The sequence below is a fragment of the Apteryx mantelli genome, chromosome 7, assembly GCF_036417845.1.
Source record: "Apteryx mantelli isolate bAptMan1 chromosome 7, bAptMan1.hap1, whole genome shotgun sequence".
Taxonomy (NCBI): domain Eukaryota; kingdom Metazoa; phylum Chordata; class Aves; order Apterygiformes; family Apterygidae; genus Apteryx; species Apteryx mantelli.
Window position 1 is genome coordinate 27,796,816 of NC_089984.1, and position 12,740 is coordinate 27,809,555.

General features: G+C 36.8%; 1 protein-coding gene across 1 annotated transcript in view; it reads right to left on the minus strand.

Annotated features, from left to right (window-relative positions):
• KNDC1 (kinase non-catalytic C-lobe domain containing 1) overlaps positions 1-12,740 on the minus strand; it is a 64,467-nt gene that overhangs the window by 32,070 nt on the left and 19,657 nt on the right. The window contains exons 4-6 of the mRNA XM_067299535.1: positions 9,443-9,589; positions 7,137-7,254; positions 5,724-6,745 (exon numbers count right to left, since the gene is read on the minus strand). Coding sequence (XP_067155636.1) covers positions 5,724-6,745; positions 7,137-7,254; positions 9,443-9,589 — 1,287 coding nt within the window. The remainder of the gene's footprint in view (positions 1-5,723; positions 6,746-7,136; positions 7,255-9,442; positions 9,590-12,740) is intronic.

Below are 12,740 nucleotides of genomic sequence, written 5' to 3' on the forward strand. Positions count from 1 at the left end.
AGTGAAAGGAATGAACTAGTCTAGAGACTATGCAAAACAGACAGAGCTTTATCCTGTTGGATGATTACTGTCCCTGCTCAGGGCTGTGTTCCCCTCTTCATAGCGTAACACTTCTCAAATGCCTCAGAAATGTCTTTGCTCACAGATGCTTTACCACAAAACCAGCAGTTAAAGCTTCAAATTCACAACAGAAAGCTGACATGCGAAAGGAAAAATTAAAAGAAGAGGAATTGCACAGATTGGGTTTAAAGAAGAACACTCCGTTTTTTTTGTTTTTTGTTTTTTTTTTAATAAGTTCCTACAGCCCTGCCACGTTTCTCTCCAGGAAAATCCCTCCTCCTGAAGTTTGTGTCCCCAGAGGGTCTAAAGGCTGCAGCAGAGAAAGACGGACTTTCTCTGCTGCGTACACAAACGGGCTCTCAAGTCCGGAGGTGGTGATCGACGGCCGGCAAGGGGGAGAACGATCTCCCGCTAACCTGGAGACTGAGCTTAGTTGCACAGTAGGGAGCTCAAATGTATTTCTCATCACTTCTGGCACATCCAAGCTCTCTAGAGGAAGAAAGAAATGATAGAAAGAGCTTTAAATATAGCAGGAAAGTAGGGGGAAAAAAACCCTAAGAGCAGCAGCAAAAGTTTATGACAAGAAAGAGGAAAGTGAAAGAAAATAGGGGATGAAAAGGCATCAGGAACGGAAATTGTGTTTCGGAAGAAAGAAGGATGTAGGAATTGTGATGAACAATATGTAGAGTCTGGTTAAAATACTTTCCAAAGGAAAAAAATATATACTTCTCAACCTAGAGTTATGAGGCAATTTTTATTTAAGCCTCAAAGCAGGTATTTAACTTAGCAGACATTCAAATTTCACTGAACTTGCTTATGTTTTGGTAAACAGGTAAGTGGAAGTCTCCCTTATTTAGGCATCTGTCTCACATGCAAGTCTAGATCTAATTCATGGCTATTAGCATTTTCTACAACTCAAAAAAAAAAAAAAAGTTTGAAGTGCTGGAAAGTATCTGACTAAAATTTTTAGTAAAACAGCCTGTAGCATGTTTTAAGTTTGCTTAAGTATCTATTTTGACACTTTTAGCAAAGCAAGCTCAAGACAACCATTCAGCATGCATAAGGCCTCAGGTGCACTGCACTTCAATCATTAACATTGCTCATTACCTCTACTGTTTTAATGCTGAGGTATAAAACATTTATTCTATGTTATCACTGCTGATTACTGCACCAAAAAAACAAGCAAAGTTTTAATCCAGTGCCTCTTCCTAGAATTTCTTCTTCATGCTCTAAAATGAACGTTTTCATAAGAGAAATTTTTAAATAAAGTTTTTTTCACCACACAGGAAATTTGACTAAAAATATCAGAAAAGTCATATGGCTGATTAATGCCTGTAACTACATAATGGTGACATTTTGCTTTATGCCAAAAAGATTATATTTAAACCTCACTTGTTGAGAAAATGACTTTTTCCTTCAGTGTTAGTAAAAGCATTTATCAGGTCTTCTTCTTCCTTGTTGATACCAGAACTGTACAACCACAATTTTAGCAAAGTATCGAAACAATGCCAACAGTAAAATATTTCATGAACGTGATGCTGGCATATTTTAAATGGCCAAAGCAAGCAAAGACTTTCATTATTCTTTTCTTAAGGAGTACTATTCTGGGAATAGACAACTTTTCTTTCCTGCAAGCGTTATTTCCCCAGTGTTCAAGTGTCATTCTTTGGCTACATGGGTTTTCACTTCTCTTATGCTCGACTGGGTATGAATGATCAACATGAAACAAATGTGTGTATGCCAGGTTTCTGTTAACTCTTCCCATGTGAAAGCCTTAGCCTTTGAATCACAGAGAAACATTTAAAAGCATTAGAGATGAGACACACCTGATTAGAATGAAATTGGTTAGAGAAATAAAGGATCTCCACTCGAACTTGAAGTGAAAAATATTTATTTATGGCATGCAAAACTATAAAAATGCTAAGAAAACCCTCACAAGATACATTGCAGTAGCAAGACAACAGCAAGCAAGTATTTTTAGTAATGCCTACTAGCAGTAAAGCACACAACATTAAGAAGCAGTTTTGGGATATTAGAAAAATATTGCCCACTGGAGAAGTACTATTGACAGGTAAGAAAAACCATCTATTCTCCAGAGTAGACAAGGTTGATCTTCAGCTGGATGGGACTTGTATTGCACTCTCTCTAAAAAGCAATAAATACTTAAGAGATGCTAGGGATACTAGTCTAAAAGCTCTGTTTGCAGTAATTATGCTTACCTATCATAGAAAACTGGTAAAAGAGCAGCACTGTAAATCTTATGAGGTGTTATCCATTTAGCCCAGAGGATGGAAAATACATTCTTGGGGCTCCACACTCATTTTGTCCCTTTGCAGCAAATGAGCACTCAGACTCAATTATTAGTTTCTTAAATTCAAACATTTTTAGGTATTTGTTAAAACTGTGGCATTCAGAAATGAAAGGGAACTTGAAAGGGTTGGGAGAAATCAGGTGTAAAATTTGGAACCAAAGGATAGCACAGTATGGTTTTATTTTTGCAATTGTCAGGAGGTAAGGCAAAGGCAAATACAGCTATGTTTCAGAAACCTGAGGAATAAAATCCAGCTTCCAAAAGAGGAAAAGGAGGGAGCTGAAAAGCTTCAAAAAACAAAACAAAAAAATCCCCCAAAACAAACAAAAAACCCCCCCCCCACCAAACAACCCCCCCCCCCCACCAACCCTTTCACTAAGGAGAAGACTTACAATACAGCCCTCCATACCATTCAGTAACTATTGAAAATGAATGACCCTCCCTTAGCATCTCCTCCAGAAAACAAACAAACAAACCATATAGATTTGCAGGCTAGAAACTCTGCATTTCAGGGAATAGACAGTCATTTTGTTTGGTAAGAAACCTATAGGTCTTGCTCACAGAAGTTGATATACCTAAATGCTTTTCTCTCTCTACTCAAGTTTAAAAAACAAAACAAAACAAATCTCTCCTAGATTACTTGTGACATAGGATTTTAACAGCTTCTAAAGAGCACAATATTTTTATGTGGCAGGACCTGAATATTTGCTGGAACTGATTACTAAAAAAAGAAAATGAGTCTATACTCATATAGAGCATGAGTCATATATAGAGCATAAGTCTAAAAAACCTTTTTTCTACTGAAAAGACAGCTTTATAAACCTCTGGTTTCTTGGACATCAGCTACCCCGCTGTCTTCATTTCAGACCATATTTGCTACTTTGCTTTTTAGGTAGCTGGAATTACAGTTACCTTTTTTTAATTCACTGTGATTGGCCAACGAACTAGGTGGGAGCAGGATAATGTCACTTCTATTAAGCGCCTGCTTGTCTGGAAGAATGGAGTTCTGTTCAGGCTGTAGACCATTTTATTTTAAATTGATGATAAAATGTTTGAAGAAAAGCAGCATTTCAACATTCAAAAGAATGGCAAACTAACCTTAAAACGTATTTTGTGCAAGTTTTCTGTATGCCAATTTCAACTGCTGTTGTTGGAAAAGCAACATTCCCTATGGCTTTTAAATCTTGGGAGAAATTTGTGAAGCCATAATTCCGAGAAAGCTTAATTTCTTGAAAGCATCCTCATGTACCTAGACAAACTTAAAACCTGGTCCTGGTAGTCCAGTGAGGACAGAATAGAGGTCTTAATTCAATAGACTTTTTCCTAAAGAAGCACTCCTTCTCAATGCACTCAATTCATGTTCTTAAGTGATGGCAGCTTATTTATCCCACACACTTCTCTAGTTAACAGAGCCTGAAGTAAGTCCACTTCCATGTTCAGACAGGTGACACTGAAGTATAGTATCTATATTTCTTGGAGGGGGGAAAAAAAAAAAAGCAGCTGCATGGCTTTATAGTCATCTGATAGCTAAAATTATTTCAGTCACCCTCTCCCTGACAAATTGCATGCAATTATTTTAGGTTTATAGACTTCTGCATAAAAATATATATAAAAAAAATCCTTTCAGGAAAGAAGATTCGTGGCATAACACAGATGAAAGACTGCAGATAGAGCTGTTTCTGTCACTTGAATACTAAGACATAACAAGCTTCCTCACAAGAAGTTAGTGGCTGAAACTGCCATGATCCTCATTAGAAATACAAGCACATCTACAAAATAAAGCAGGTTCATGGAAGTCCAGAGGAACAAGTGACATAGCAGAAGCAGATGACTTTAATTTTGGAGCTCATGATCCCCTTTCATTCCCTTCTTAAGTATGTACGGTTGCATAGCCCAGAGCAGGAGAAGAGAGAGGAGGAAAAAAAAGTGCCTACAACAAAAGGATCTTTTCCTAGAGTCTGAAGAAGAAACTCTGAAGAAACCTACAGGATTTAAAAACTAAATAAAGAAAGAAATATGCATTCAACGAGTAACTCCCTGAGAGAACAAAACCATGCCATGAGGTACTTATCCACATTTACTGTCCTCCTGCACTATGATTTTGATAAGCACACATAATATTTAGAAAAGAGGGGGGAAGAGAAAAAGGCAGCAAGAACAGAGTCTTTAACGTGGCATCCATTTCTCAGCTATAATGGATCAAAGGCTCCTTACACAGTTGACTGTCCTTGATTACTACTCCAGAGGAGGTGTCACAGCAGGGTGAAAACAGGGAAGGATACAGACTGAAAATAACCCTAGAGGCCACTGCACTGGATGACTGAAAGATGAGCTGTTAGGCAAGGAGAACAGGCAGAGCTGTCAGAGACAGCTAAGGAAAAGTCTTCACTTAAGCATCATTTCTGGAAATGAAGTGTGTGTTGAATGCTTGTGCTGCTCATTCTTTCCAAGTCACAGCACAGCTAGAGAGGCATCAGCCATCCTGCATTTTTAGCCAGCAGTTCTCCTATTACGTGGGTTGTTTACATCTCCAAGTGTGGCACAAGAGAAAACCATCTAGTCAGAGACCAAACTTGTCCACCCTGAGAATCTGTAATCTGAGCAGAGAAGAGACCACACTACACTATCACTGAATTCTAGTAGGCAAAAAAAAAGAGTCAACTTTCCCTCTTCTTATTTGGCTATTTATAGAGATGAAATGCTTGAGACATATCCATCATTTTGTGCACATATTTGAATTTCATCATGAAATATACATAGCACACACAGAAGCAGTAATTTAAGAACACAGGATAGATACAGCATATATACAATTCTCAAAATCCTAAATGCATTTGTAGATTAAGAAAAAAAAAGTGGAATCTTTTCCCCTCCTGAAGCAGATGGAATACTGCCATTGATTTCAACAAGGTCAGGTTTACACCCAGGAACTCTACAATTTTCATAAGCACCTGGGAAGCCTACCACAAAGTATTAAACTTCATGTAGTGACAGCAACATAAAGAGTCAAAAATCTACATGTGCTTTGGTAATGTATTCTTACAAATGTAATTAACTATTAATTATGTACACTAACACACTAGCGAGTGCACTCCAGTACACTTTGTTAAAAAATTAAAATGAATGTTGATTTTGCAATAGGATAAATTTCACTGTAGTGTTTTACTTTTAAAGAGGAAAAAGGATCACCATGTTTCCAATGTGAATACGAAAGTGCGCAGACTAGCAAAATCCTGTTCTGCAGCACACTAAATTGCTGGGGGCGGGGGAAGCAATCACACAGTATTTAAGTCATTTCCTCTCCACATAAGTGACTACAGCAACTATATAATGAAGACTTTATTTTTACTACCTGCTCATTACTTTTGATTTCTGACCCTCTGCCTCCACAAAGATTATCTTCATTATTGTTTGCGCTCATCACACCGTTGCTTAATTCTGGAGAACTAATTAGGTTTGATCCATATCTGTTCCCACTGGGTTTTGTTGTTAACACTGCATCCATCTTGTTAAAATGCGTTAAAGAATTTTCATTTGGCCCTTGAGAAGTTTCAGTACAGTCTTCCAGCGCCACGTAATTGTCTAGCATTTTTGTTCCAGCAATTGATTGATTAGGACTTTTTAGCATACCAGCCATATTTGGCATTTCAGAGGTAGCATCAGAACAGTCTTCTTTGTGATCAGATGAAAGAAAACCTGTATTTTTACCATTAATAAATGACATGTGTTCTTCTAGGTTCATGCCAGACACCTGTGTACACACACAAGGCGCTTCTAAATGAAGATCATTAACCTGGTGATTCTTTGGTTCTACTTTTGGTGGATTACTAATAGCAAATGAATTAAGATTTCCCTTTGAAAAAGCAACCTCATTATTATTGTCTAGAGGTAGTGGTTCTTGTGTAAGCAAGTGATTTTTCCTAGCTAGCAGTCCACTGTTGGTTACAGATGTAAAAAAGGGGTTCGTATCTGAAGCTTCAAGCGGTAGCTTTGGAAAGGTTTTAATTTTTCTCAGACAACCTTTCTTAAAAACGCCATCTCTCTCCATGTCAGTAACACATGATTTTATATCCAAAGCAACACTAGCAAAACTGTCATTATATACTGCATGTTTATCCTCTTCTTTGCTCTTTTTAATTTGAGTTGCAAGTTGAGAATTTTGAGCTTTCTCATTATCCAGATCAATTTGCATTTCCGTTAATCCACTTTCTGCACCAGTCACCATAGTAACTGCTGAAGAGTCCTTGTGACAGGTAGCTGTCACATCTTCCACTGCAGAGCAATCACCCGCTATGTTGTTTTTCTCATCTGAATATAATTTAGATCCCAAACTTCTTTGACACACTCTTCCCTTCCACATGTTATCACAGCCATCTAGACGCAAAAAAAGGTGCTTATATTAAATACGTATTAAAAACCTTCTCATCTTTCCTAGTAAGCCTCTAGAGTTCTTTTTCTGTCACTACCAAGTATCTTCCTTATGTTATTAAAAGTGAACGTCCGCTCACTTTTTGTCATAAAGGACACACTATACAGATAGTCAAAATAAATTAAAATAGAAGTTTATTCAAAATATATTATATTCAATGAGAGTTTTGTGTTGTCTGCTCCTCCTCCCCACCCCAAACCCACAAATATTTAATAATGACTTTTGGATAATCAGAAAAGACTCTCTAACAGGAAAGTACACAAACACAGCATTTTAAAAATCGTTAGATATTTCAGAGGTTCTAAAAATTCTAAACTAAATACATTTTAAGCTTACCTTGAGAAGCACCAAATGATTCAATTGAAAGAACCCTTCTTCCAACAGCAGATAGACTTCGACAAATATTACTTGAGGAAGCAATCTTCAGTTTTTCTTCACATAATGACAAAATGCTCTAGAGAAAATTAGTGTTAAATACTTATTTAATACTGAATAAATTTATGAATTTTGACTAAACTGAATCATGTTCACTCATACAATACGGCTGAATTTATAAATAAGATGCTACATTAAAGGTCTTTTGCACTGTTTATTGTACTATTTTTATTATGTAGCTGAACTCTTATTTTTACCATGAGCTGTCATGAAATTATTTAATTCAGTTCAAGTTCTAGCCTACAGTTAGGAAATAGTAAGAACAACCAATAAAAATTAATCATCTTAAATATGATCCTTAAAAAATAATGTACTGGAAATGTAAAAAGCTAGTGTGGATTATTTTTTAAACAGACAGTGATTCACTTAAATCCAGTGACATAGGCAGTATGATGAATAATTTCATTACCAATATCACAGTAGAGGTAAATTCTGAATCTTTTTAAAACTACTGAGAAATACAACTATCTAGAAAGCATTATTCCATATTAAAGAAAGCAGAATTACCAGGTCACAAGAAACAGTACTATATGAGCATCTCTAACCTGCAGCCTGGGCATCATTGATAAGCACTAGTGTCAGCTGAGTGTTAGCTACAGACATTCACACATTTCAGAGCCGTCAGTATGGGCAGGCAGTAAAGGGGGCTCTTTCCAGGTGCATCGCACTGCTTCCTTGGCGACTGTTCCTAGGCAAACACTGACAAGACCTCATGCAGCTCTGAGAAGCTGCTCTTATGTCCCCATTAAAGCCACTCAACCACTCTTCTGCTGTTGTGAGTGGAAGAAAGAAAATGGCTCTGCTGCTTCACATATCAGACTGAGGAAAGACAGGAAAAAGGGATACAGGTATCCAGCTGTGATGGAGCCTGCAAAACACTTGCAAAGCTCTATGTATTTTTGCTTCATAGGCACCCCCCCCACCCCACCTTCAAGAAAGCATTTAAAAGAAAAGGAAGGCAAAAAGAACAGATAATCATAAAGCAACATTTATATACTACCCCCGTCCAGTTTTGACCCACACCATTTCTGGGTTGATGTGAGCAGTCAGGAATAACTTTCAGGAACTGCAAACCAACTGAAGATACAATAGTAAGAAGCGCTACACAATCCCTTTCCTGACTATGCTGGAAAGTACGTGATGAGAAATACAGAGTTGATCACGCAGGCTCCACGCTGGGAATGGTGCCCAGCCTGGGCGATCTTCAGCCAGGGAACCAATATTATTTCCATTTGCTTTATAGCAAATAAGTGCTGCAATAGAAGAATGAACAGATTCTTTCTGCAAAGCACTGACTGCAGATGCTAAACCATTTATAATATATACTATCAGCTCAGAAGGGGGTTGGAGGGGGGGGGAAAGAAACGGGAAAAAAGAAAAAGGATTAAGATACCACTATTCTGAAGTAGTAGTATTGAAGTCAAAAAAAGGTCACATTTGGACAACTGTTATTCTCCAGCTATAGTCTGAAAGCCTGTAACATTACAATGATGTACTTTCACACATCAATGTCAAATAACACAGAATATGGTGACCAACATTTAAAATGCAAGTTCCTTGAACATACCGCTTTTCAAAATCCTACCTATCTTCAAATCTTTCTAAAAGTTACAGACAAAATAAGAGGCTAAATGGAGTAAAATACAAAAATAATTAAGAGATCTAATCAAATATTACTCAACTTTTATATATTTACAGAAAAACTAGTTAATAATAGTGCTTTGAACATGCCAAGGAGCAGAGTGATCCTGGAGCATGGCTCCTCCCATTCCCTTCTTGAATGCAATCCAAGCATCATCTGAGCCACTACACGATTTTTTTCATGGCATAATGCCTTCTGCTCTTACTTCTAATGTTTCTCTCCTTTTTCCTCCTTCTCTCTCTTCCCCCCCCCCTTTTCCTCCCTCTCCTAAATATTAAATGGGAAGAATCAGTTAACGAGACAAATCAGATCCACAAGAGTATTTACACAACCTTCTTAAAAATTGAATTACCATAAAACATTTACATCTGCTTTTCAGGTTGCATTGCCATTAGATTAGGAAGTCACAAGAGTTTCTGCTGAGTCAGGGAAATTCAGTTCTGTTCCAAAATCGAAGCATATTACACATATAGAGCATCCTTCTCTACTAATGAGTACACATCCACAAATTTTGTCATTTTTGTAAAAAAAAAAAAACACTTAAAATAATGGAGGACTGTTTTACCTCAATATCTGGTCTATCTTCAGGATTCTCTTCTTGCATTTGTTCAAGGAGAGCATGCAGATCTTGTCCAAACTCTGATTCTGTCTCAGGCTCTACTACGTATTCAATTGCTGCTTTCAAGGTTGCACCCAAAGAATAGATGTGCGCCTGCATAAAGTTTAAAAGAGGCATTCAATATTTTTACCAATTCTCTTACACTCTCTCTCGCTCTCAAAAACCCCAGGATCACAAGGGACATAGCTTACATTGCTATCACTTTTAACTTACCAAGTAAGAGTTCATTGGAAAGGTAGTTTAAATTAAACAGAATAGGATGAACAAAACAGGATTTTAGTCCTGCTTTGGGACTTCAAGATTAAGACAAAGGTTAGAACAAAAAAACCCTATATGTCATCTGACCTAGAAAGAAAAGATCAAAACTTTCAATTATTGCTTTGCAAAAAAATAGCCTCAAACTCTTCACCATTTTACAACTTCACTATTAAGCAGAAAAGGTAACTGAAGACTTTTTTGTTCTGTCAAGAACCTCAGAAGAACTCTGGCAGGAATTGTTACAATTTTTATTTTGATCTAGCAGATGAAATACAGTAAGACTAGTGAGTAAGATTTACTCTTTTTTTCTACTTTATTACATATGCTACTGTAATGAACTTAGTACCAGTAACCCTAGTGAACCACGCACATATACACACTATTGAAAGACTGGCAAGACTTTTGTTATAAGACAAAAACAGACTATATTGGCACAAGGATATGAAAATATGAAGCCTGAACAACAGAAACCTCTGACAAGATGATGGGAAGACAGTTATTTCTTCAGACTTCCTTAATTCATCGCTACCCCATTCATACCCATTTTCCTGCAGCTGAAATAAACTCTACCCTGGACTAATAGAAATACTCACAAAAATATACAACCCTGTTAATGGAAGTTTAGTACATGGTGATCTTGGAGTTTGCACAAGATAATTTGCTGTAGAACTAACTAGGTATAAACTGATACCTTCTAAGGCTGCTCAAGACTCAAGACTAGTAATTGCCTGAGATTCTAGATACGTATTTTATTATGTTGTGGAAGAAATTTAACGAAAATTCCCACCTCCCTCCACCAAGAGCTTAGGAAGATCTTTTTTTTTGTAACTTTTTTTTTCTTTTTGCAAACTGTTTCATAAAGTTTTGAACAATGAAAGGAAAGTGTACGACTTATTCCTTTGCTTTGATATTAGATAGACTGTTTCTCTTTGATATTAAACTCTGTTTCAGGGAGTAAAGTCATTTTACATTTCTTGATGGACAAAATAATACAAAGCTGAACATAAAGGCAAAAAAGGACATGGAAATACAAAGTCAAATGCTTTAAATTTTAATACAACTCTTTGAACTTTTTGTACAAATGGGACATTATACTGTGGTAACTTAATATACTCAGTAAAATATTAGTGAGTTATTCCATGTATTTCGTATGATCTGTAACACACAACATCTCTGTTCTACAAAATGGCTTTATTAAAAAAGAATTAATTATACCTCTAAGAATCGGAGGAAAAAAATCCATAGGGCACATATTTGGATATTAAAATTTAATCATTTCAGTGGTATGTCCTGAAACTCACTAAAATGGACTTCCACTATACAGAGTGAGCAACGTCAGCATACCAGATGAACCAAGACCATATTTTGTTGGGACACCTTAGAATAACCCATTTCAGCCTCTCTATACTACTACCAACTTCAGAAACGGATGTTTCTTTATTAGGAAAATTTCTTTTTGTACTCCAACAACCACTATGTAACTGATACCAAACTTCATCAGTGATATTTTTAAAGATAACATATACCACTCTTATGCTCTTGCATCATATGGCAAAAGTGGACAACACTTTACATTTGTACTCTAACTCTATCAACAAATCCTGCACCTGCATTTATTCAGGATAGAGCTCTATTTACAGGAATGTTAAGGTTTACAAAGGCAGCAGTAACAGCTAGGAGGAGGAAAAAAAAAGAATCTATTAATTCATCCTTAACAGCTCCCCCCAACAACAGCAACAAAACCTAAAACTCAGCCTTCAGAAACAGATAATGTTGTAATACTTGGCATGTCCTTAACAACTCACATCAATTGACAGTCTATATCTGAGCCCTGAAATAAGAATAACAGTTTACTCCAAATCTTCAACTTACTTGAAACAGTTCTGTTTTCCTGTCTTGGCATTTAGCACACAAAATACTTCTGGAAAAGCCAGAAAACTAAAATATGGATGAAAGTTTCTTGTTCCTGCCTCCTCTTCTTTTTGCTCAATTCAAAAGTGGAATTTTGCAGACTTCTGTAGGCACCACTTTTGATGCTATCTTGTCACTTGGACATTACCTGTATGTTTAAGTCTCTCCAAAAGATGTGCAATTCCTCAGGATCTGATTTCATTTACAGAGTGTAGTGTCTATTCTAGATAGATAATGCATAAGATTAAATAAGAGATTATCTAGACTTCTTTCAGTGAGGAGGATAAAGTATATTTCATTATAATCTCATTATTGACAACTCAAATACCAACTCCAAAAGCAGAACAGAAAGATAAGCAACGTTACTCCAAGGGAACAAAGGAAACAAAGATGGGAGCACTGTTTGATATTCTCTTCTGGCAAATTTTCTTCATCCATATGAAGATGGATGTGGACACTGTAGGGAATAGGACTAGCAAGGCCAAAGTGACATATTATTTCATCCCTCCTTTTCCAGTTCACAATTTCTGTTCACAGTGGGGAAAAATTGTATCCCCTAGTCTGTCTTTAAGAGCACATGGAAGCATCTTTTAGATGCAACAAGACAGACTTCCACTCCCTTTTGCTGTCCTGCTTTAAAGAAGTTCACCACATCTCTTTTTGCACAAGGGATAGACCAGTCTTCTTATAATGAAGAAGGAAGGGATTTTTTTTTCTTGCATAGAAAATTCTTGGGTTGAGATATCTCCTTCCCTCTGACATCCAGGAAATCCAGTTTTGAAGATGGCTATTTCAGTTATCACAGCTTGGAATGAGTTTCCTAAATCAAAACATGTATTTGGGTACTTTGACATTTCACGCCAATCAAGTAATAAGATGTCCAAACATCTGGGTCTAGAAATTTTTAATGCACGCATTTGCATTTACTTTTATTAAGGTATCCATGAGGTAAAGAGCAGCTTTTCAGCTTAATCTTAGCCTCCTATTCGAGCCCGAATGACGAGAGAATGAGTTTGTGGTCATCCACTAGGTGGGGTGTTCCTCAAGCTTATGCATTAAATCTGCAGCTTATACT